At 39.3% G+C, this 26,794-nt stretch overlaps 2 protein-coding genes across 2 annotated transcripts; one reads left to right on the forward strand and one right to left on the reverse strand.

The window, feature by feature from the left end:
* On the forward strand, positions 1–26,794 carry TRAPPC3L (trafficking protein particle complex 3 like). The gene is given in 5 exon segments (XM_036871211.1): positions 1–42; positions 3,265–3,362; positions 16,710–16,731; positions 23,634–23,819; positions 26,675–26,794. Coding segments are annotated over 5 exon segments (468 nt in total).
* On the reverse strand, positions 14,472–21,543 carry CALHM5 (calcium homeostasis modulator family member 5). The gene is made up of 2 exons (XM_036870894.1): positions 20,860–21,543; positions 14,472–17,393 (listed from the first exon to the last, which is right to left on the reverse strand). Exons 1-2 carry the CDS (start codon positions 21,397–21,399, stop codon positions 16,986–16,988), a joined length of 948 nt encoding a protein of 315 aa, XP_036726789.1. The 5' UTR covers positions 21,400–21,543; the 3' UTR covers positions 14,472–16,985.

Here is a 26,794-nt window from a genome sequence, read left to right on the forward strand (position 1 = left end):
ATGTCTCATCCTGCACACGGAAGACCAGAATACCATAAAATAGTAAGACCAGAATACCATAAAATAGTAAGATCTTTTTATAAACATATTTTCAAAGAGATTTTTTTTCTCAAAGAGATTTTTCTTCAGAGAAATTGTTTTCTTGAGTGATTTCTGAATTATTTTGCAAGGGGATGCTATTAAGTAGACTTTTTCAGTGGAGCAAGGAAGTGTTTAGTGGAGAGAATCATAAATGACACTTCTGGGAATAGTTACAATGATCTCTTCCATACTGTGAGAGAATAATCGATTCTTTATACATGGTTTAAGGTCTTCTTTTCTGACTAATTAGATCTACAAAAGTGTCAAATTTTTCTTTTGTCTCTAACAGAAAATGTGAAAAGAGTAAGCAATTCTTTGTATTTCCTACTTGTAATTTGTTGTATTTCATACTTCATGAAATAAGAAACAAAATGTATACAAAATAGGTGATTATATATTAAATTAAGTAGGAATAGGTCATCAAAAACTCAGTATTAAAAGATTGCCTTTGAAAACATATTTTCTAGGCTTAAATGTAAGTGATTATTATTGTGATTTGGTGTGTGCTATTATCTTTTCTGTATATTCCAAGTTCAGAGTTATTTTTAAAACTAATTTGAGGATAGATTGGATAAACATTATCCTTTAATCCTCTTTTATTATAGTTTAGAGGCATTCAGAAGTTACAGATATGAAAACTCATCAGTTTAAAGCTCTGTTAATTATTGCAGTAGACTGATGGGCATTGCATACAACTAAGTAGTTTCAGGCGTGGATACTTAGAATTGTATGACTAACCCATGCGCACCCCAGTTGGGAGCGCCGGCAGATGCCCCTTCTGGCATTCTGGAACTTTATTTCTTTTTTTGTGGGGCTCTAAAATGCTAAAAATATATTATACATGGTTAATATTGCACCTAAATCACTTGATTTATGTATCAGTTAAAACACATTTTTATCCTGATATATCCAAAACCATCTGAAATAATTAATGGTGTTCTATTTTTCATATATGAAATGATTGCTTTTTACTGTTTTTAAAACTGTGAAGACAAATTTATGTTGATCTCTCTTGTGATCAATTTGAGACCCTACTGGACATGTACTTCAAGATACAGCCTTTGGCCATGAAGCAAAATGAAGAACACTGGCCTTTATGGGCATTGAGCTTGAAACTCAGCTGGAAGTAAATTATAGTTAGTACCTACCCACCAGAGAGAGGGAGAGAGGAAAGAAAAGGAAATGCCATTTTTTCAGTTTAGCCTTAATTATAAATGGGCACAATGTTGAAGCTACGGCATATAAGTAGGTCTAATTTTAGCTCCTTTTCTCTCTTTTTTCAAATTCTTCTGTTTTACTGCTAGTGGTAAAAACCACATTCATTCATTTCTCTCCCCCCCCCCCCCCTTCACCTTTGCTTATTCTTTTGCTGTGGTATTGGCATACAACAGTAATTTATCTTCTGCTGTGGCTTGTTATATGTTACGCGATACTTCGTGTGTAATTTATATGCAGTTCTTATTCTTGTGATTTATGATTAGGTTCTTAGAAGATTTAAATAAGAACAGAATTAAAACTGAATACATGATGGCCCTTCAGTGATTTGTTTAACAACATTTTTGTTTAAATCACTTGCTTTACATCCCTGGTTTCCTAATAGAAATATTAACGTACTCATTATTTTCTTATACCTGAATTGTGTACATTAGTGTTCTTAATGTAATGTTAATGTATTTAATGTATATTCTACATACATTTATGACATTGTGATTTATCTTTTCAACATAAATTATGTCCACATGTGCCATATACTATTTAGATTCTTTTTATTTAAAATGTATTTAGTTACAATAAATATTCTACCCAATTAAAGAAACATATTTGTCATGATATAAACCTATACATAAGGGAATGGACGTTCATGGTATTGGGCCAATTTTGGAAGTATTTGGATCAAAATTATATAGCATTTCATAGAAGCCACTTTGTTGAATAAACTATTTTATTGGTTTTCTGAGCCATTTCTGCCCATGATTTAAGACTAAACAATTGAATACATATTATCAGGCCTTATCTTTCTCTCCACGTTATGCTACACAAGATACCTGGGCATGGAGGTAAAGGCACCTCTTCTAACCTGGACTCCGTATTTGACCTTTCATGAAAATACAAGATTCTGCACAAAATAAGATTATGTTCAACAGTGGTACCCCTTCCTACCTCCCTCTCCCATTCACCCCTACCCCAACCAGTTCTTTCTTTTTTTTTTTTTTAACATCTTTATTGTAGTATAGTTGCTTTACAGTGTTGTGTTAGCTTCTGCTGTATAACAAAGTGAATCAGCTATATGTATACATAGATCCCCATATCCCCTCCCTCTTGCGTCTCCCTCCCACCCTCCCTATCCCGCCTGCAGTCTCAGACTCCACCCTGGCTCTGCCCATTGCTGGCTAGTTGGGCAAGTCGCTCATTCCTCCTGAGGCCTCCTTCCCTCCTCTGTAAGACAGAGAATTGGAACAAATTATCTCCAATATCCTCTTTCTTCGTACTCAATAGCAGATGCAATGCAGAGAGACTTTTTAAAAGGGATTGATTGAGCTTTGCGTTTTCTTTTTTCCGTACTTTCAACACATCTTTGATAAACTAAACCCAAGTTATCCTCAGTTTTATTTTTCATTTTTAATTTACTCTGAAAAACAGTACATATTTTGGAGATCTATAAGGAAAGTGCAAATTCTCCTTTTTCTCTAAGTATAAAGAAAAAAACTCACAAATTGGTTGGGTTCAGCCTGATGGTCTCCTTGGCAGACCTGGAACCCATTAGGGATTGTGCAGACTCATGAGGAGTCTCACCCAATTATTCCTTCCAACTGCAAACATGGTCAGCATATGGCAAAGGCCATTCTAGAGCAATAAGAATTTATATTATCAATTAGTATTTAAAAAAACTTCCTCCATGAAAACACATTGGAAGTTAGATAATATAAGCAAATGCACAGAAAGACGTTCTCATGTTAAGAAATTTATTTCACAGCTCTTTTCACCCAGCATTGTATCCAAATATGGGTACAATTTGTTCTCAAAAGTGAAAATTGTTGCAGTTTTTATGGGGGTAGGGGTGGGGTGGAAGAAATGAACAGATGATCTCAAAGGCTGCTTCCAACTGGAAAATTTTGTGAAAAGAAAGAGTAATATATTGTTCGTAACTTTGCCTGTAACATAAAACTATCCCTTCTTCCCCAGGACAAAGATCTCTTTGTCCTCACCTACAGAGTTCTGGTTGCCCAACTCTGTAAGGATTATGAAAAAGATGAAGATGTGAATAAATATTTAGATACAATGTGAGTAGAAGTCTTTCATTCTTGTGGAATGTAGTTGGTCTTCCTCTTTTGGCTTCTCTTGCTCCATTATACCAGCTCTTCTTCTATTTCAACAAATCGCATCTAGAGCTGAACGTTATTTCTGACAATTGCCATTCAGGTTGCTATAAAGCATAAAATAATAGGAAGGGACATTTATTCCATGAATATCAATCATGCAACGTTTTCTTTTACTTGTGAAGTAAAAAGGGCATCTGTCATTAGCCTCATTTTACTGATGCTGTAATTAAGACTTAGATGATGTCACCACGACCACATAGTAAGAAAAGTAAGAAAAGCCAGTTTAACTTTTCGTGGGGATGTAAATTGGTACAGCTACTATGGAGATTCCTAAAAAAAAAAATTAAAAGTAGAACTATCATAGGATCCAGCAATTCCACTCCTGGGTATTTACTTGAAGAAAACAAAAACACTAATTAAAGAAAAGATATATGCACCCCTATGTTCATTGCAGCATTGTTTATGATAGTCAAGATATGGAAGCAATCTAAGTGCCCCTCAATAGATGAATGGATAAAGAAGATGTGGAACACATATATATATATAATGGAATACTACTCAGCCATTTAAAAAAAGAACAAAATCTTGCCATTTGCAATAACATGGATGGACCTAGGGGGTATTATGCTAAGTGAGATAAGTCAGACAGAGAAAGACAAAGACTGTATGACTTTACTTATACGTGGAATCTAAAAAGCAAAACAAATGAACAGACATAACAAAACAGAAACAGACTCAGATACAGAGAACAAACTAGTGGTTGCCAGAGCAGGGATGGGAGGAGGGGTGAAATAGTTGAAGGGGATTAAGAGGTACAAACTACCAGCTATAAAATAAACAAGTAACAGGGATGTAATGTGCAGCACAAGGAATATAGACAATATTTTTAATAACTTTGTATGGTGTGTAATCTATAAAAATATCAAATCACTGTGTTATACACCTAAAACAAATACAGTATTGTAAGTCAACTATACTTCAATTTTAAAAATTTATGGTTTTCAGAGAAAAAAAAGCCAGCTTAGAATTTAATTCTTCTGACTTTATTCTAGTGCTTTTTCCAAAAATTAATTGTTTCTTTAAAATATACCTTTGAATAGAATATGTATATATATATATACACACAACTGAATCACTTTGCTGTACACTGGAAACTAACACAACATTGTAAATCAACTATACTTCAATAAAAAAAAATATAAAATAGAGCTTTGAAGATTTTCTCCTATTATGATCATCATTCTGAGAAAAATGAAAATGTGGAATTTACAGTAGAGTTACCATAGTTGATTTTACTTGTAGTAATGAAATATTAGAGGGTTTTAACTTAACAGGCATATATCCCTGTGTTTATTATAAGAGCAAGCCGAAAATAAAGTTGTACTTTTCTCCAGTCTAAGGTCTAAAAGAAAGCTCCTTAGTTACACAAAAATATATTTCATGGTTTCCAAACACATTTACGATAAAAGTTTTATTATTAGGAGAAGCTAATCAGAGATAAACTTGATCATTTAAGTCAAGATAATCATAAAGGATAGGCTTGACAAGAAATATTATGATGTTGCCATTACGAGTTAAACATGAGGAGCTCTGATCCTCATCAGATTCAGAGCGGTGGTCTAACCGAGTCCAATGTAATGGAGATTAAATATGAGTACATATCCTGCTCATCCACATTCCCACTGTGTGACCCTGAGCAAGTCATTTAGCCTGTCCAAACCTCGTTTTCCGCATCTGTCAGGTGAGACCTCTTCCAGCTGTAGTTCTCCTGATTTTCAGGTATTGCTTTCCCTAGCTAAACTCTGGACACAGAACTAGATCATAAATAGATGAGTGTGCTGATTGTAGCTTCCAAAGCCTCCCTTAGAGCATCCGGGCCTTCTAGTTACTGATAGTGTTTACAAATACTTGGCCTGGTGCAAACTCTGTTCATCAAAGCTGGGAAAGCTTTTTACTGTCAGGTCAATGTCATTATGATGGTTGTTCTGAAGGGTATAGAGGGAATTTATGATTTTTCAGTAAAAACATCACATCATTGGTGTTGTCACAGTAAGATGAAATTTTTAAAAAGAGAAAAGTATGATATAAAATATATAAAAAATAGAAACGGACTTATAAAACTTGAAATTCTGATCCTTAGGTTGAAAAATTGGAACTCCATATATTGTGCTTGTTAGAAATTCTGGAAAGCAAAAATGAGACCTTTTTCTTTGAATAGTATAAGTTGAAACCTTGGAAAGGTAAGGGAACTCATGATCAACTTTACTGAGAACATCTTTATTATGAAAATAGAGCAGTATAAATCTGCCTTTTAGTTTAATGTTTTAATCAGTATGTGACACACAGTTTTACTGTATTTTGTGCCTGTTGATCTTCTAAGAACTTGCTGCTGGCCAGCTTCTTTTGTATATATTCCTATTCTCCATCCAACTAGAGCAAAAATGTTTTACAAAGAATGAAAATAATATGAAGTTTTCTCGAGTTATGTTAATAGACATAAAATTTGACTTGATACTTTCTTAGATTATCCAGTGACGTTATGGTTCATTTCTGGGAAATTAATTTCCCCATCACGTCTGTAAGCTTTTCCAAAGGAAGGGAAATTTCAGACATTCTTGGGGTTTGGCCCACCACGCCATGGCAAACCAGCACATTGTAGACATTCATTAAATATAGAAGTGAATTTACAAAATATTTGAAGATTTTTTTTTTCACACATCTACACACTGTTGCTCCTCCTATTCTGTCCAGAAGAGGGCAGTGGGCCACATTCATCTCCAAATTAAAGACTCTTTCCTATCCCTTCCCCTCTTACCCTAACTCTCACTACCAGCAAAAGCCCCCTTAGTTCAAGCAATATTTACTACGGTGAAAATTCAATGCTCCAAAAATGTCTGGTTGCTCACAATAACAAGATTTGAATTACAATAGGATCCTGGACAGGAAAATAACTGACTGTCATTAAAGAATAGACAGTAAACTCATCTTGATAATTTTATAGAAACGTTTATTTTTTCCATGATTTATATGAGTGTAGAAAGTTTCGGGACAAGATTCATTCTTGCTACATTGATGTCAATTGTGATTACAAAATGCAAACATTAAAGAGGTAATCAAATCACTAGATATTATATTTCACTTAACTTACTTAATGGGCTCATATCTCTTCCAGTTTATTATAAGGGCAAATAGAAAATACAATTGTACCTTTCTCTGGTCTAAGATCTAAAAAACATCTCTTTAGTTACACAAAAATATATCTCATGCTTTCCAAACATACTTATGGTCAGTTTTATTATCAGGAGATGCTGGAGACAAAAATGATCATTTAAATAAATCATTCCCATTTATTGTGGAAAATATTTGAAATGTATCCTAAAACTCATCATGGAGCCAAATTGTGTTAGGTAGGCTTCTTTATGTTGCTGACATTTGGGTTGTCAGGTAATAGGGGTTTATTGTGAGGATATTCTGGGACACGACAGCTAGGCCTCATGGAAGAACAGAAATTCAGTCTGTCTTGTCGTCTCAGTAGCAGACATTTATGGTTCCCTACTTCAGTCTTCTGCCATTTTGGCGACTCAACTACTCTCTGGTTATTATGTTCTTGCAGCTACCTACTAATATCATTCTATTCTTCTATATCTTCTCTCCATCTCAGTGATTCTGCTGCCTCTTGGTTTCTGCTTACTCTCTTCTCCCCAGGCATTTTTTGTCTTCTGCCCAATCATCCAAACTGTGACTCTCTCTGTGTGTCTCACATTCAAAGTCCCAAAAAGAGTCTCTAGCCTGTGCAGCCAATCACTAGCCCTCTGCTGGGTAGAGTTTCCATGCTAAGCCACTTCCAGGCCTATAGCCAAACTATGCACTGACAGTCCGGGTTCTCAAATGCCCATCCTTGTCCATTATCTGTGGCCAAAACAACAGGGTAATGAGACGCAAAGCATGGCCATCGTAGGGAACCCCTCAGGAAGGGTACTTGGTTATGAAAAACATCCTGAGTTTTCCCCAAATGGGGAAAAGTAATTGGCAAAGACCTTGTTCTTCCTGTCTAGGAAATTAGTAGCAGTAATTTATGGGTCTTACTTTACCTATGAATGGTCTGCTCACTTTATTCATCTTACTGATGCTGGTGTTTGTTTTCCTTTGTTCCAGAAGCTAGAAGTCCTGTATAGAACAGTGTTGCAGGTTCCATTTAGCATGCTAACTCTAAGGTATCGAAGTAGGGAATTGTCATTTTTATGCATTTTGGAGATAATAATCTAGTAAGCAAACCTTTCGCCAAAAAAAAAATACTTCCCCCATGAGGCAGTCCAAGTGAAACCACATTGTTAGTTGAAAGTAAATATTTTAGACCATTAGCAAGAGTGGGGCAGATGTTTCTTAGAACAGCAAACTCAGAGGGATGCTTTGGTGGAAGGGAGACAACCAAGTTCTCCTAAGAAAAATGATGTTGTACTACAGTAGATAGTATTAGGTTTTTCTTTTGAATTTCTTATAAAGGAACCAATCAGAAAAGTTCTGGTCCTCTAATCCTATGGGGCTTTTGCTTTTGTTTCTCTTTTTCTAAAGCCCTTGCAGTCCTTTCTCTTGGCAGTCTGTGTTTTTTCAGAGAATGTTACCAGAGATGACCTGATTTTTTATGTGAATAGAAAAACTGCCCAGGTGAAGTGAACTTGAACCAGGCCATTCAAGTCAGAGACATCAGCATATCTTAGAATATACTTTTTCTCTTAAAAACAAAACAAACAGTTTTGTTCCTTATGTTTCTGTATTTTACTTTCTCTCCTTTTCCGCCCCCCCCGATATTTGGCTTCTTTCATTTTCTAAACAATGTACATTTTTAAAAGAAGTGCTTTCCCTGAAAATTACCATATTTCACAATTCTGAGTATAAGCCTAAATGGAACGCACCCAGTACCAGGCACAACACGCAGGATTATGTTGACATCATAATTCTGTGCACAAAATGGAGAGGCTTTTTTCTGTGCTTTGAACGTTGTTTTTTTTTTTCCTTTCTTTTACCAGGATGAAAATTTAAATCTCAATTTTAAAGTCACCTCCATTCCCACACCACCCTCCCACCCAACACGCAGACACACATAGACAGACACATACCCCTTCCTTTTACACACACCTTACTTAAAGGGATAGACGAAGAAACGCAGCCTGAATGGCATAAAATAGAGGGAGACTGGGAACATTTTTATTGCTAGGCAATGCCTGCCCTTTGTTGAAATCTCTCACTGATGTGGAGGACTGTATTTTGCCGTGATGTATTTTGCTTTTACCGTATCAGGGCTGGGAGCATGTCATTGCCTCTGCCTAGTGGTCAGCATCGCCAGAGGATAACATGCCCTGGCTCAGCCTTCCTTCTTCTGGAACATGTGCTCCCCACACACATACTACTGGAGGCCAACTTCCACTCAGCTCAAATCTATCCACGTCAGGCAACTCAAAGATAACCTGCCAGGAATCTCATCAGTGTAGCGTGGGAAGGGGGAGAGGGTGCAGGGTGGCTACCACTAATTTCACCTCCATCAGACAGCCAGGAATTGTGACTCTGTCGCAAAGATTCCCCAATCCTAAAACATTTAGGTATCTTGCCACTGTTTTATACTAGAATAATTTGTAAATAGAAGATTGAGTATTTAGCCATGATGTCATGGGCCCCTAACCCCACCCAAAAGATTGAAGTGGGAAACTGAGGTCCTCAGAGTCTACGTTGCATTCGGGAGCCAGGTGTTCCTTACCTGTGACTCATGCAGGGAGCTGAAGGGTGGGAAGAAGCCAAGTGACAGACTTGGTCACTCATCACAAGAGTCTGGGCAGCCCTGGAGGGTCAGATTCACAACCAACAGGGTGGACTGGAGACCAGGTCAGAGGGCAGTTCTTAGCACAGCGCAGGCAGAGGTGGGTCCCAGGGTTAATGCACCGTGTGTGCCTAATTCCCAACCCCTTCCTAGGGTTACTGCTTCCTTTCATCCCTCCATCAAGCAATGGAAGCTAATCAGATTAAGCCTAAATAGAACATCTTTCTTTGCTATTACTTACTATTTTTCAAAGGCTAACTCACAATTTAGTGGTAGAGGTCTATTGAATTACTTTACTTTTTCCAACATATGATATTAAAATAAGTGGGAGCCCTTGGTAAACAGGGATTGAATTCCATAGAAGTCACAGCACAGCACCACACAGCATTCCAGAGAAGGATGGCCTCACAGTTAGCTGAATGTCAGGCCATTTTCCTTCTTAGTAACATTTTTGAGCAAGGAAGACGGGACTGGAAAAAATTAAAAGGAAAGAAAAACCCTTTATAGTCATAAAATTCTCAATATTTAAAAATGGTGAATATTAACAGCAAAAGGAACACACAAAATATTTTGAAAATTCTTACCATTTGGTCCAGAAATATGGCGGAGGAATTATTAAAGATAAGAAATTTGTTTAAACAAACATAACCATTTAGGCTTAATTGTCCCCTCTGAGTAGCAAGAACTGCCTTATATAAACACCCACACACTTGCTCTGTTCCCCTTTGTACCTCTGGGAGAGGAGAAAGAAGAAAAGCGTAGGAAGTTTTCATTTGTGGACAAGCTTGCGTGCATAACCACAAGTTCTGTGGATTCTGCAGACTGATTAGGTCTAACCCAGAAGACTGCATCAATTACTTAGGACAGATTCCCAATATGAAGGCAAGGCATCTGCAGGAAAATTACGCTTAAACTTTTATTGTGACTACGTTTGTGTAACATTATTTTTCTTTTAGTCACAGAAAAGTATCTCTTAAGGCTCAATTCTCAGTAAATTCTGCAAGTTATCTCCCCTTACTTATGAATGTCCATCTTCCACTCCTGTTCATGATCCAGTCTCACAAGCAAACTGGCTTTCTCTAGGCATCTTGTCTCCTTAGCACTATTACCATAGATGTTCCAGAAGGAAGTTTTCATTCTTCCAAATATCTCAGCCCATGAAAATCTAGGCTGTCCTAAGTTTCCATTGGAGATTCTTGTTTTTATTCCTATTGCTTAACTTATTTGGAAGAAACTCATGAGAGACTGACTTATGAAACAAACCTAAGTGTGTGGATTGAAAATAGCAATCGCATGGGGAACGTTTCATTAATGTAACTATTTACAGTGAAATTCCTTACCGGGAGATGAAAACAGTTGAGGAAATACTCTGGGAAACAAAATCCCCAAGGCTCAAGCAACCTTTATCTGAGCCTAAACATTCAGAAACACATGGGGAAGGCCAGCCACACTCAGAGACACATGGAAGGCCAGCCACGCTCTTGGTCAGCCCTGCTTGGTGTGACTCTTAGTTTGTGTCAGAAGTAAGATTTTGTCCAGACTTGCCCTGACCTCTCAGTGAGGCTCCAGGGTAATGGTTATCAATCCTGACTCCCCCATAGAATCTCCTGGAACTTTCCCCCCATAATCCTGATGCCCAGGCCCTAATTTTGACCAATTAACTCACACTCTCTGGGAATAAAACTCAGGCATCAGAACTTTTTTAATGCTCCCCAGGTGATCTTAATGGGCATCCAGTGCCCTAGAGCAGGGGTTTTCAAACTGCGTTCCTTGGTGCTCTAGGGTGATCACTGCAGAGGCAAGGTGGCATGTGATGACTGCTACCCATCCCGTCCCTCAGTCCAAATTCTTCCAGAGTTACCACTCATTTTTTCTCCTTTAAGTGTTTCAAATAAAATAAAATGTCATTGGAAAAAAAGTGGAAAACATTAGAGAGATGTAATCAAGGATAGTCTCGATTAAAACAAAGCCCACCAGTGGTTGGGATAACTAGCTTATCTCTCGCAGAGGAAGTAGGGAGAGAAGTTTTGTCTCCCAGGACCTTCACTCCAAAGAAGATGGATATTGATCAGACACCGGTCTGTAACTCTATATTTGTCTGCATATTTCTTTAACCACTTTACTTCCTATATAGGGTCAGTGAAACTCACTCATAGTTAGCCAATTGTTTAAGGAAGCAAGCGTTTTAAAAGCACTATCCCTGGGCTTCCCTGGTGGCGCAGTGGTTGAGAATCCGCCTGCCAATGCAGGGGACACGGGTTCGAGCCCTGGTCTGGGAAGATCCCACATGCCGCGGAGCAACTAGGCCCGTGAGCCACTATTACTGAGCCTGCGCGTCTGGAGCCTGTGCTCCACAACAAGAGAGGCCGCGATAGTGAGAGGCCCGCACACGGCGATGAAGAGTGGCCCCCGCTTGCCACAACTAGAGAAAGCCCTCGCACAGAAATGAAGACCCAACACAGCCATGAATAAATAAATAAATTAAAAAAAAAAAAAAAAAAAAAGCACTATCCCTCGTGTTTCCTCTCATGGCACAAATACCAACAAAACTCCTGGGAGAATCATCTGGATCTGTTGATATCATCAGCAATTATTATTATTGCAGAAGCACATCCTTTTATGTTAAAATCTAAGAATAAAATGTTACAATGCAACTAGTAATCATTTTATAGGTTATGTATTCTGCCAAAGGATGCATATATTCTGAGGTATTTTCTAAAGCAAAATTATTTAATAGTCACCTGAGTTGATAACTTTTCTTACTTTATCCTATTCCTTGAAATGATCTAGAGAATGTGATTAGGTAAATTGATTAATTCATTTTTCCCAATTGAATCTCAGTTTTCAATACAATTTAAAACGTTTAAAGATTTTTCTCTGGCATTGGTGTAGCTGTAGGGTCAGGAAATTTGAAACTGTGAAGAGAGAGCTGTTCACACAGACAAACAGAAAGATGTGCTCTAAAAGGTATAAAAGTTAACGTTTGGGGACTATTCTAAATCTTTTATGAACTTTCCCTTGCTGAAAATGCCTTCTTTATCAATTGTCATTTTTCCCTAAGGAAATAAAATGAGAAGTTGACCTCATCAATATAGAGAACTAGAAGCATAGTTAGAGCATAATTGTCTCAAATATCTAGAAACCCAAGGTGGAAAAGCTGTGCTGAAAGAGAAAGAGGCCAGGGACCCAGACGGAGGCCAAGAAACTTGGAGATAGGCATCAATTCCCAGGAGTACATCAAGAAGCCAACTGACTGGGAATTCATGTGCTACTGGCCTTAAGATTTAGGACGACAGAATTGAAAGAAATTCTGATCCAACACTCTAATATTACAAGTGAGAAAACTTGCTTCAAAAGATTAAATGAACACTTGAGAATATACCAACATGAGGCACCATTTATGTGATGGAGGTTAGGAATTAGACTAATTCAGGTCCAAATTTAAGCTCTATCTCTTACCTGTGGCTTAAACTTAACCTTTTTGAAATTTAGCGTTATTCATAAAAAATGGAAACAATAATCCTTCCGAGTGTGCTTGTGAAATTTTGAATATAAATCTTATGTAAAGTATCCAGCACATAATAGTTTGCTAATAAATTTTAATTCTGCCTTTCCTCTTCGATGGAATAGCAAAATTTAGAATATGATCTCTCGCACAGCTGGGCAAGTATTCTTTCGGCATAACTCAATTCTAACAAACTACTGAACTTTGAAAATATTATTTGAAGCAACCTAAAAGCAGTTTTCTTCCAGACTCAAATATGACATTTTATGTTTGTAATAAGAATCTTCTGAGCTCCCTGGTGGCGCAGTGGTTAAGAATCCACCTGCCATTGCAGGGGACACGGGTTTGAGCCCTGGTCCAGGAAGATCCCACATGCTGCAGAGCAACTAAGCCCGTGAGCCACAACTACTGAGCCTGCGCTCTAGAGCCCGCAAGCCACAACTACTGAAGCCCACATGCCACAACTACTGAAGCCCGTGTGCCTAGACTCACAACAAGAGAAGCCACCGCAATGAGAAGCCCACGCACCGCAATGAAGAGTAACCCCCGCTCGCCACAACTAGAGACAGCCCACACGCAGCAACGAAGACCCAATGCAGCCAAAAATAAATAAATAAATATAATTGTTTTTTAAGTAAAAAAAAAAAAGAATCTTCCAACCTCCAAAAGGGATTAAACTAACCTAATGCTCTTGACCAAAACCCTACTCCAATAGGTATAAGTACAAAGCCACTGACACTTGCCTTGCCTACTAGTAACCCCAGGCCTCCTTCTGGGGTTACGCTCCATGCTCCAGTCCAGCCTCAGTAGCTCAGCTTGCCCTTCTACCTCTTCTAAAGTCTCATTATTTCCCAGTACACATTTGGGGCTTCATTTAGGTTTAGTCAGAAGCCACTGTTATAAATGATTAGAACTGGAGACAGATCCTTCCTTGTGTCAGCTCCTCAGGGCAATCTAGGTTCCCCTGGGAACTTTGGGCAATGATGGGATTGGTTGAATACATGATAACAATCAAGGCAGCAACCACACAAACGAGAAAAGTCTTCATCCTTGCAGCTGCCATATAAAAGGTGCATGTACAGATCCACTGCTCCTTGCTATTCACCTCATAGGTGAGGGGCTGCAAGTATTGACTTTATTCTGGTTGCATGAATGGGCAAAGGAGAAGGAGAGGGTAGGAATGGGTTATACAAAATAACTTAGCTTTTTAAAATTATTATTAAATTAATGAGATTCCAATAGGAACATAGCAGTGGCTTAGTTCTGAATCTAAAACCATAAGGTTTCTTAAAAGTCATATAGAGCAACAAGGAGAATAATGGAAAACTCACAAACTCTATTTTCTTGAAACAAGAGAAAATATTTCTCCATAATGAAAGAGTATAAATTGTAGCAGGGAAAATTGATCCAAAAGACCTATCTGAAAGCATATTTGGTACTGTTTTTGGACTTTAAAGATGAAGAAAGAATTTTGTGAGAATATAGGTTAAAAACATCATGATAATAATAAATTAGGATGGCATCAGATGTTTCCTTAACAGAATTCAATGACAAGACAGTGGAGTAACACTTAAAATATACTCAAGTAAAGAAAGTGTGAACGAGCTAAACTGTCCTTCAAGTATAGAATAGGCCAATAACTTGAATATGTAAAAATTCGGGGAATAGGATTCCTGAGAACTTTTTCTGAGAATAATACTAGAGGGTAAACTCCAGGCAAGCAGGAGTTGATTGACAAAACTTCAGCAAAAAGAACAGAGCACATAGTTTATTTCATTATATAACTGTTATGAAAAATTTCAAACCTACACAAATATAAAGAGAATATGTAGTAAGTCCCAAGTACCTACTATCCAGCTTCAATAAGTATCAGTACTTTGCCCATCTTGTTTCAACTATCAGCTCCCCCTTTTTTTGTGCTGAAATATTTTAAAGAAAACCAAAATTTAACCAAAAATCGTTAAAAATGAATTTCAGGCTTTGGTGGAGCTAGTTTAGAGAGGTACCTATTCAGCATCTATCAAATCATTCCATAGAGGATATACTGCTTACTGAAATCAAGAGGAAAAAATTATTAAGGAAACACCTATGCATAGGGAGAATTTTTGTATAAATCTATGTATAAATTCAATTTGCCTCTAATTTTTCTCTTTTAATAAATTCTGATTTTCACATATTAGTGTTCAGGCTATCTTACTTCATAGTGCCCCCAAATCTGATGGCTTAATACAACAAATATTTTTTTAAGCTCATGATTTTCTGGATTGGGGATTTGGACAGGACATAGTGGGGACCCCTTTGTAATGTCTGCAGCCTCAGATGGTGTGGCTCGAAAGTCTGATGGCTGGAATGACTTCACTCAGACCAAAGACCTGGGACCTTTTTTCTGGCTGTCGGTTGGGTTCCCTGGCTCTTCTCCATGTCTTGTCTGCTGAGGCTGGAATGTCCAAAATGACTTCTTCACTCAGATGCCTGGTACTTTACCTATCAATAAAATGACTCAAAGAGTTGGAGTTAGCCAACTAACTCTTTTTAATCTCTCTCTCTCTCTTCCTCTCTCTCTCTCTCTCTCTCTCCCTTTGGCTAGCTTGGCTTTCTTCAGAGCTTGGTGCTCTCAGAGTAATTGGACTTCTTACATGGTGGCTGGCTTTTACCACGCTGAGCATTGCTGGAGACCAAGGCATAAGCTGCAACAATTCTGCAGTCTGGATTCACTTCTGCTACATTCTATTGGTTCATTAAGGTCAGAATCAAGAAGAGAAAGAGACTCCATCTCTCAGTTGGAGCCACTGAGCCAAGTTTAATTTCCCATGGTTAGGTTTTATTACGGTGAAACTCAGATGCACCAAAGTTGCACAGGAGATGGTCTGGCTAGAACCAAAGTAAATGCAAAAAAAAAAAAAAACTAGCTATAAAAACTTCTTAGAAAATTCCGGCTCATAGAGCCCATGGTTAGCATCTCTTCCTAACTCTGCTTTCAGTGACATCACCTTGGTAATTGAAATTGCGTCATAGAAATTGGCAAACACCTCAAATCAGGGTTGTTTTTTTTTTTTTGAGAGCCAGTTGTTAAACATTTATCACATACCATGTCTAAAACCCAAACAATATTTCAAATATTGCAACATCACAGCCCCCACCTCCCACTCCCCCACCTACACACACACAAACACACACACACAACCTGACTCTGCACCTCCAAGTTCCCAAGGATATGTTTCAGGTCTTATACCTATAGGATCCTTTCCCCAATTTGGGATAATGTTCCATGGTAATAAGGAGTTCATCCCCAGGATTCTCCAGTTAGGAGGCAAGGACTCTCTGGTATAAGATGTGAGCCACAGCATAAAACATGGTGCCTCTCCCTTAAATATCAATCCCACTCAGAGAATTAGAGGGAATTAATATACCTATATAGTTAAACTAATGTGGATATATTACATAATAGAATGCAAAATTTGCATTCTGTAAATGCCCACAAAAGTGTTTTTAATTTCTTATAAAGTCACAAGGAAATAAATGAACTTCAAGGTTGAAAAAAAGTTTTAACATGTAATATTAATATATGTCTATAACAATACAGTCATAAATATATATATATGTATATGTGTGTATGTGTACCTGTGTATTTTTTAATGTAGAAATGGGTTCATGAAGGTAAAAGTGCCTAGAGCCCACAAAAGTCATAATACAGCCCTGACCGTAGGGGTCTACTTTCAGTGCATAGTGGAAACATGTGAAGAGCTCTGAATTTTAGGCATCATATTCTTTTAATGTGTTATTTTGAGAACCGGTGTCTTCAGATTCCAAGGAAATGAATTTCAAATGATAGAATTTCACACATCCTTGAAAGGCAGTAGGATAGATTTACTGAGTGAGGATTTCTACCAACTACACTGCAGATCCCACTGTACAGAAGTCTGTTAAGAGTACCACACTCACTCACAAGTCACCACTGCTACCCCCGGATGCCATGACCATATTTACACAGAGTGGCAGACCTTCTTGCATGAGTCTCACTGTCGATCATAAAATCTTAGAACTTGAAGCCCCTGAGCCCAACCCCGGACAAATGCGACAGCACCTCTGTCACCATCCTTGGCCGGTCACTCAGCATCAGTTTGAGCACATGACACTGTCTGTAGCTGGGAGCTGCAGAGCTGCTTCCCTTTGTGTTATTGTCTTATAAAGAAACACTAAATGTGAGAAAACGCAGAGATGCTCGGGTAGTTGTTGACGCAGTAGGAAGATGTCTAGACACCACGAGTCAGTGATGGTGGGCGAGCTGCACATTTTGAACAGCATCCGCAAGCACCATTGTAGTCTCATCATCCTCAGGGCGAAGTTCCAGACCATCTTCCACCACCCTGTGGAGGACGCTGTAGTGTTGCTGGTTTGGGTGGAAAGAATGCAGCTCTGAAGCAGACTCCCAGGCCGCAAAGGTAGGCATGGAGAAGACCTCTGGCCTCTTGTTTTCGAAGAAGCATTTCAGGTTCCTCTCACTCAGCCTTTTGGCATAGTCCAGGAATGTATTTTCCAACTGCTCCTTCTCCTTTTGTGCATACGTCTTCCAAAAACTCAGCTGCAGGTAGCTAACTTTTGATCGGCAGCGAGCATAACAAGTGGTGAGCAGAGAGAAGAAAGATGCTGAACAAATCAGGAACCATCCTAGAATCTTAGAAAGAAAGAAATATTGAGGACCTCAAAAGCAAAGCCACTTCTCAGGGAGCCGGGGTAGTGTTATCGGGAAGTGTATGGCTAATTTAATACCAGACCTCAGTTGAAATCCTTCATCTCAATTACTAACGACAGGGTTTTTTTTTTACAGTCAAATAAAGTTAGGGTTTACCTAACCTCTATTCTCTATCCTACCCACCGTTGCTGGTATGCAAAGAAAGACCCAGAAGGCAGGCAAATGGAAATGAGCCAAAATATAGATTATCCAAGAACTGGAAAAACCAAGCCCTCAAATAGTACTAGCTATTAGAGGAAAGAATTCTGTGCATGAGTAAACGTGGTCATTTGAGCAAATGACCAGCTCCTTAGCGGAGTGCTTTCAGGCGTTGATACGTGCATCTTCATGGCGCCTGACTGATTTTTCCCTTGTTACATTGTTTGCAGAGAGCAGCAGACCCTCCCTGAGAGAAGTATCATCGCTCATTATCCAGGATAAAGTGAGACAAAGGTAACACAATAAGGAAACTGAAGCTCTAAGAATCAGAAGCCTGCATAAAAGCCAAGAAAAAAAAATAGAGTCATTGCAAACCTTCAGGATTTGCTGGTTCTGAATTTTGGTAATTGGAAAAAACAAATTCCTCTCTGAATACGAACTGGTTCTGCTGGGGGTTTTTTCTGAACTTTAAAAACAGAAGTCTAAGCAGCTCAACTTATCTTCTAAACTTTTTGTTGTTCTAATTATATTTTTCACAATTGGAATTAATTTCATATGTGAACAGCTAACAAAGCTCTTTCAAAGTTTCTCTTGACATTTTAGTTAAATGGCCCTTAGTATTTCTCAGCAGATGGGCCTATTTGAACACAGAAACAATCTGCAAATGAACCCATTCAGACCGTAACAGAACCACAGATATGCTCCAATGCTTTAAACCAGTGTTTCCCAAACTCCAACTCCAGACTATGGAGGTCATTGTACAGGGTTTCAGACCCCACATGAATGCTAACTCTGGGTTGCCGCTAGTTGGGTTTAAATCTCAGCTTTCTCCTTTCTGTGGCTATTCTCCATGCCTCAGGTTTCTCAGTTGTAAAGTGGGGCTTACCTACCTCAGAGGGTAATTTGGGGCATTAAAATGAGATGATGTAGAGATACACATGACTCAGAAAGTATCAGCCATTGTCACATGTTGCTATTTTTCAAACGTATCCATGTCTATGTAAAAGCATTGCTGAACACAGGATGTCTTTCTGACGTGATTTAACAAATGAAGCACAGCTCCCATCGTGTGAAAGTCCTCACATTTACTTTAGTCACTTGTGGTCGGATCTTCCTCTTTTCTTTAACCTCTACCTTTCTTTGTCCACACAGCCAGTTCTCCTGTAGGCCAGTAGGCCATCTCACCTCCGTATCTGAACCAATTCTGCCGTGTCATCAGCTGTTTGATCAGCTTCAGACTCCCCCTCCCCCCATTGCATGACCTTACCTTCCACTCGCTCTCACCTGAGCGCTGAGCCCTGAGCGCTGAGCCCTCTCTTCTTCCCTAATTCATGGTACCAGGGGTCTACCTAGACATGGTGGATGCTCCCACCCCAGCCCTCAAGAGTGTCCCATTCTGCACGAGTCTCCTCCCTCAAACCCTGGCATTTTTCTACTAAGTTTAGAACACTTACTCCGTGCCAGCAGCTTTATATCCATTTACGTCCATCACCTACTAGACCTTCCAGCACCCCTCCAAGGCAGGAGGAAACTATGAGGAAACTGGGACTCTGAGGGGTCAAACCAGTAGCTCTGGGCCGCATAGCTGGTAAGTGGTAGAATCAGTACTCAAACCCAAGGAGAGCGAACTCCAAGACGGAGTTCTTGCCACTGCTCTACCCTACCTTCCCGAAGAATAGAAAGCCACCCAGCTGGATTCCGTTTCTCTGCTCCACCCATGGACGCGGCGCCTTTTACCCCCAGCCGCATACCCAGCTGTTGGTCTGGACTCTTTGTCGCTCCTGCCTGTGGGAAACACTGTGGTCAGCACCTGCTGTGACACAGCTCCCTTTGTCCACATCTCTTATGCCTCTTCTCCTAGGAATCAGCCCCAGGCCCTTCTCATTCCTCTGAAAAGTAAACAGGTCAGCATGCCCAGGCTAAGCTATGGGAGGATGTGCATGATTTCCTTATGCCTCTGTTTAGAGAAGAAAAGTTCACACAGCGACAAGTGTTTGGATCCACCTGAATGGAGCCTGGTGCCCGAGGACACAAATCATAAATCACTCATTGTATCATAACACTTGTAGTTAATACCTTCCTTCAACCAAAGAAGGAAGACGTTTGGGAGCCTGGCGTGTTTTTATCTAAGATGCACTTTATGCATGAAACAAAAGATTTTGTTTGGGGAGCATATTCAGGCTTATCAGTTTATGAAGAGAGTATGACTATATTGCCAAGCGGTTTTGGAAAGTATGATTTTAGAAAAAGATTTTGCCTTCATGTGTTGTTGAAAAGGCGAGTCTATGCTGAAAAAAAGTAAAATTACACTATTTTCAGCACATTTATTCTTAAACAAATAGCATTCCTGACAAAGTGTGGATCTGTTTATCTACTCTTATTGCTTGTTTTGATTTGGGGAATGTCATTCCTGCTCCTCACAAGTAGGAATTCAGTCTTTTCCTGAGGCCAGGGCCAGGCTCACATCTGGATTCGTGCTCACGTACCTGGAAGGATGACAAGCTACTTCCTTGTGTCAATTAGGTAAAGCTACAATTTCCTGCTGTTAAATAAAACAGTGCCCCAAATCTTGAGCTTCTAAAGTAATGTAAGAACTTTTTTAGCTGTAGAGCACAGAGTACAGGACGAAACCTCCCTGGAGAATATGGTCCCGTTTCACTGAAGGCTATTTAGAGACTGCCAACACCCACTTTATACAGGAAGTTCTTTCTTCTCCATCTTGACAGTATTTATACATAGAGATAGCAGTTGCCAGAAATCATGCAAGGGAATCTCTACACTAATTATATTATGTGCAACTTTGAAAAGTATTATCTCATTTTGTTCAGCTATATTTTAATAGACGTGTGTGTTTTTCTGAGAAACCAGTTTGAAAATAATTAATAAACGGCAGTAATTTCTAATTACTCTGCCATTAACACTCTATTATGAGTTAGTGTCATGCATTATTTACAAAATCAACCCAGAGAGATTGTTTTAAAGTACATAAGTATTTACATATGTATAACTCAGAGGAGAATTTCTTTTCAGCAATGAAAAAGACACTCCAATCAGCAATTTTACTAGTCAAGCAACCACTGAAAAGCTTTTCCTCAGATTGTCTTAATGCTGCCCCGTGTTCCAATTTCCACTTAGTTTCAAAATGTTTTAGGAGGATTCAGACTCAGCCCTGGCCCAACAGAGTACAGAGAGAATACTTCAAGCTCACTCTGGGGAAAAAAAGAAAAAAGTCATGTTTGTCCTTTCTTACCTGAGACTGGGCTTGCAGGGACAGTTTCAGTTCTTCGTTGTCCGTAGGGGTCATGCTGATTTTGCCGCAAGGTACTTTGTGAAGTTCATCCCAGCACTCTTTGGGCTTGCCCTTGCAAATCAGCCCCAGGAGTCTTGAACTTTTGGTCCCACTCATGGCACATTCATAAAAAGTCCCATTGAGCAAAGCCACAGAAAGCCACATCACTGGAGCCACCAATGAACTCAGAGTGATCTGACCGAGGACGTAGAAGAAGCGGCAGCTGTGGCCCCTGGGGAAGATTTTCCTGGGATTCACACAGCAGCCTGTGAAGAGTCTCCATGACCTGTTGTTCAGAAAGAATCCCAGGATCAGTAACACCCAGGCGGGAGCAAAAAGGAAAACCAATCCGTACACCACATTCTCAGTGCTGCAGGGACACTTAAAAGCCACGAGTGAAAAGAGACGCTCACCTCCCACAGTCAGCAGAGCCAAAAAGCTGTAGCCAATAACAGTTTTCTGGTTGAGGATGAATTTTAAAATCCCCTGAAAAGCATCCATGTTGGAGATACACAAAGGGAAAACGTTTTGCTCTTATTTATTGGCAGAGCAGCTGTGGCAGTGGCCGAGGGTGGAGCTCTTTCTTCGTTAGAAGCAACAGTCCTCCTTCTCAGACTGAATTCAGCCAGATAAGGAAACAATGTCATTCCCTAGGAATGAATATTTCCCAACAGCGTTCAGATAATGCCTCCTACTGGTGGATATTAGGCCATGAAACTAGAGCCAAAACACTGAGAATTAGAGTAAATTCAAAGTGAACAGCCTCAATTTTTATGTTATTTCCATGTGGCTTGGATTGAGACTCAGAAAGAAATTGCGACTCCACAGATAATAATAGTCTAGGAATTTTCCAACCAGAGGAATCAACATTAGCAGAAATAGGGTGTCAGCCAATTGATTGGGAGCCAAATCAAGCCTCCTAGCCTAGAGTTTCATGATGGTATTTTTCTCTTGTTACTTAAGACTTTTGCACTTTGACTTCAGATCTGGAAGATTCATTTTACATCCTCTTTAACTGACTAGTGACAAATGACATTGACAAATTTTAGGAGTTGGGCTATTTGAAATTTACATGGAAAAGTTCAGGGAGAGTTTGAGTTTTGAATGAAAGACAAAGTGAGAAGGGTCCTAATCATTTCTTTCCTAGACTTTCATAGTAACCTCTTGATTGGTATCTCTGCCTGTGACCTCATGCCCACCCCCATTCTCAACCCTAAATCCATCCTCTATGCTGACATGAAGGAGATCCCTCTAAAACAGAAAACCAGTTCCTCCCTAGCCTACTCACACCTTTGGGGCTCCCTGTTGCCCACAAATTGATAGATGCCAACTTCCGCTGAACCTCACCATGGTATTTCATGCCCTTGACATGTTCCTTCTATCTGGAATATCCCACACACACACACACACACACACACACACACACCTGACCTTGTTCCCCTGGCAAACTTTCACTCAATATTCATAAACAGGGTAGAAGCTTCTTATTCTGTGACTATTTCAAGAGTTGCTACCTAATATATAACATTGTACTTGCAGAGCTTATCATAGTATTGCAGTTATTTTTTTAATATCTATAGCTCCTCTTTAACTGTGAGCTCTTATAAAACAGGAACTACATCTTATTGCATTTTGTATTCTGGGCATAAATATGATGTCAAACACAGAACGGATGCTTACTCAATAATTCTTTTTTCAAATAGTTATCGAACTCCACACTCCACTCCACAGTGTGCCAGGCACTGTACTAGACAGGCAGTGCTCAATGAGTACTATTGAATGAATGAATGAATGGTGAAACTTTTAGTACTTCTAATTATAAATAATTTAAGGAAATTGTCTCCATATCTGTCCTACATTGCTTTTAATTTTAAAATTAAATTAATTAAGGCACTTGAAAGACAACAACAGTCAAGGTGACAAATTTCCATGAATGAACTTCAGATTCCAGGCCTGTATGTTTTGTGACAAGGAAGTCCCTTGCACTAGAAGCCAGGGAACTAAGTTACAATGTAACCTTAACCATGTCATTTTACTTCTCTGAGTCCCAGTTTACTCATTTGAGAAACTGGAGGTATGCAAGAAATAGTCTCCAAGGCTTCCTCTGTCTCTACATTGTAGATTTCTTTCAGCTCTTTAAAACAGCAGACTTTTTTGAGAAGCTGCTTTATGACTCACTTATGTGCCTCCCACCACTAACCCTTGTTCCTTCTCAGAGACTTGTCATCCTTGGTGTCACAGCTCCCTCCACTTCCCAAAACACACCCTTGGGTTTAATCTTCCCATGGCACCCTCTGCCTTCTGCTCTGTCGCCTTCCTGTTGTGGCAGGTGTGTCTTGGGTCCCTTCTAATTCAGGATCTTATCCTTTACTAGGCTCATGTGACAAACATTACGCTAGTATGCTGGTGATTAGTAATATTTTAATTTCTTCTCCCTTCTAAAGGATATTCACTTTTGAAAAAGATTTTTTCAAAAATGATGCCTTAACTCTGAGTTTCATAAACCATATTGTTTCCACAGAAAACTTGTCCTTTAGGATACTCCATGAAAATAAAAGGGTTGAAGACTTGCACAAGTCAGAGGGTCAGTAAATTTCAAAGCTGAGTGTGAACCCAGGCTTTCTGACTCCAAACTCCACGAGCTTAACCATTGTGCCTGGGAAAAGGTATTTGGGTGCGTTACTAACAGTTCTTTGTTCTAGACCTAGTTTTGTAAATTTTTTCCTGTTTACTAGGTTGCTTTCAAGATGTACTTGGGAATTACACCAAGTGTGACCTGTAACAATTCAAGCAGAAATGAATTTTCCCTGATTCCAGACAAGAATCCTCTGGTGGAGTTTGTGGAAGAGCTCCCTGCTGGGCGATCTTCTCTGTGCTACTGCAATTTACTCTGTGGGATTATCAGAGGGACCCTGGAAATAGTAAGGCACAGACTCTATTTTGCCAGGTATATTCATTATCTAGTGCTGTGTAACTACCCCCAAATGTAGCCTCTTAAAATAACAAATATTTATTATCTCACACAGTTTCTGAGGATCAGAAATCTGGTAGCAGCTTTGCTAGGTGGCTGTGATTCAAAGCCTTTCACAGCTTAATGCACATGCAATCAAGCGGTTGGTCAGGGCTACAGTCTCTGAAGGCTTGACTAAGGCTGGGAATCTACTTCCAAGCTCACTCACGTGGCTTCAGTGTCTTTCTCGCAGTCGGTTAGAGGCTTCATGAAGTTCTTTGCCGCATAGGTCTCTTTGTAGATCTAATCACAACAGGTGCTGTCAACTCTGGGGCAACGCTGGAGGGGACTACCTGAATGATAGGAGGCGGGGTCACTGTGGGCCATTTTGGAGGCTGGCTTCCACACCTGAATTATTCATTGATTTAACTAAGACAGTGATCGGCATCTGTTAAGAGGCACTGAGCATACACAGATGAACGAAACGCAGTTATTGCCCTTCAAGAATCTTCTGTCCAGTAGAGAAGTCAAATGACTTAGGGCCACGGGAGGACCTGGGGTGGGGTGGGGTGGGGTGGAGTGGGGTGGGAGGTGGGCAGGGAAGCTTTCCTAGGGAAACTCTGAGCTGACATCTGAAAGATAAAAAGCAGTTAGGTGAAGGTCTTGGGGTAAGGGGAAAATAATATTCCAGGTAAAAGGAGGACCTTGTCCAAAGGCACAAAAATAATATTTCGTTCAAGGGACAAGGAAGTTGAATTAGTTCAGTGTGATTCACATGTAGATTGGGAAAAAAAAATCAGGTCCGAAATAGGATAAAGAAGTCTCCAGCTTTCATGGGTAACAGTTGATTATATGTGCTGAATGACAAATACGTATCAGACTTCATGTGGTCCCAAATATCCAAATAATTTCAATGTAGTCTTTTTGTTATTTTAACTGATTTTCAGTTAAATTATGACAACGACAAAAAAGATCTTATGGGGAAAAAATGAGAGTGAATTTAGCTTCCATATTTCAAAGTGCACTGTACATCCTTCTGTTGGATGGTGAGCATCACAAAAGCATGGCTTTTGCACACTACAGGAGCAGATAACTTGGTGCACCAAAGTCTTCAGTTTAACAAATGCAGGCTGGTTGGCCAGGGAATTCTTAGTGAGAGAGGGGAGTGAGTCGGATAAGACTCAATAAATATTAATTAACTGCCTACTAGACCGAGGCCTTTTCACTTATTATTTGCTTTTACTAGGTACTTTTTTTAACATTTTTATTGGAGTATAATTGCTTTACATCGTTGTGCTAGTTGCTGCTGTATAATCAGCTATACATATACATATATCCCCATATTCCCTCCCTCTTGCGTCTCCCTCCCACTCTCCCTATCCCACCCCTCTAGGTGGTCCCAAAGCACTGAGCTGATCTCCCTGTGCTATGCGGCTGCTTCCCACTAGCTATCTATTTTACATTTGGTAGTGTATATAGGTCCATGCCACTCTCTCACTCGTCCCAGCTTACCATTTCCCCTCCCTGTGTCCTCAAGTCCATTCTCTACGTCTGCTTCTCTATTCCTGTCCTGCCCCTAGGTTCTTTGGAACCTTTTTTTTTTTTAGATTCCATATATATATGTTAGCATAGTGTATTTGTTTTTCTCTTTCTGACTTACTTCACTCTGTATGACAGACTCTAGGCCCATCCACCTCACTACAAATAACTCAATTTCGTTTCTTTTTATGGCTGAGTAATATTCCATTTTATATATGTGTCACATCTTCTTTATCCATTCATCTTTCGATGGACACTTAGGTTGCTTCCATGTCCTGGCTATTGTAAATAGAGCTGCAATGAACATTGTGGTACATGACTCTTTTTGAATTATGGTTTTCTCAGGGTATATGCCCAGTAGTGGGATTGCTGGGTCATATGGTAGTTCATATGTACAGTGCACTTTGAAATATGGAAGCTAAATTCACTCTCATTTTTTCCCCATAAGATCTTTTTTGTCTTTGTCATAATTTAACTACTAGGTATTTTTTACTAGGTACTTTTGCTTATATCTTATTTATCCCAGTAACTTAAAATAGCTGAACAGGTACTCTATTGAGGGTAGGTCAGCAATATGCTGCTCTTGTGTGAGTATATTTTAATGAATAGAGAAGCAAGCCCTAGGGTTTGCTTCAATGTCTGGGAAATGAGAAATGCTTTATCGTGGAAAGGAAGGCCTGGGTATCAAATAGTCATGTCTATAATTTCGATTTTTAATTTTATACTTATAATTTATTTAGCTGGTGTTTTTTCACAGCTCTCAAAGCCATAAGTAATTGCTAAATGTTGTTAGGACAAGTGATTATGTTACTGAGCTAATGACAGAGTGATGTATAGCAAGTCAATTGGAGAAGAATCATTTTAAGAAGCCATTTATCCTTGGAAGTTCTGCTTGGCAAGGCACATTGAGTCAAGGCTATCTTTGAGTTGGGAATTTGTGTTCTTCCTGAGATGGAGCCTTACTTTAGACCTGTACTGTGAGTAAAAAGGGGCCCACATCCTGGGCTTGCCCCAGAATCAACCAGGTTGAGCATGTCCAGGACCACCCCTCTCTTTGCAGACTCACACACAGAGCTGACCACAGCCAGATCATCAATGGAGGACACACAGTAAAGGGCCCTTCATCCACAGAAAAAGCTCTTTTTTTATCATTTTGTAAGGAAAGTCAGCTCTTTATGGGGTAAATCAAACTGAAAATAAAGACAGAAAAAATTAGAGGTTGTTTTTTTTAAAACCTGAATGACTCAGGCCTGTTTTGTTTTTTTTTTTTCTTTTTGTCTTTCCTAGGTTCATTTGGCTGCTGATGTTACATTCTTGCAAGACAGACTAAAAGGCGACAGTGTGACAGAAATAGGAATAACATTTCTGAAAAAGCTGGATGAGGAAAAATACAGACGGAAAAAATGA

The sequence above is a fragment of the Balaenoptera musculus genome, chromosome 12, assembly GCF_009873245.2.
Source record: "Balaenoptera musculus isolate JJ_BM4_2016_0621 chromosome 12, mBalMus1.pri.v3, whole genome shotgun sequence".
In the NCBI taxonomy this organism is placed as follows: Eukaryota; Metazoa; Chordata; class Mammalia; order Artiodactyla; family Balaenopteridae; genus Balaenoptera; species Balaenoptera musculus.

What these genes read in the sequence shown, in the direction of transcription:
- CALHM5 (XM_036870894.1), bottom strand. Translation starts at nt 21,399, where the DNA reads ATGGATGCTTTTCAGGGGATTTTAAAATTCATCCTCAACCAGAAAACT. An exon ending in CCCTGCAAGCCCAGTCTCAG is followed by an intron (nt 17,394 to 20,859) that starts GTAAGAAAGGAC and finishes TTTCTTTCTAAG; the next exon opens with ATTCTAGGATGGTTCCTGAT.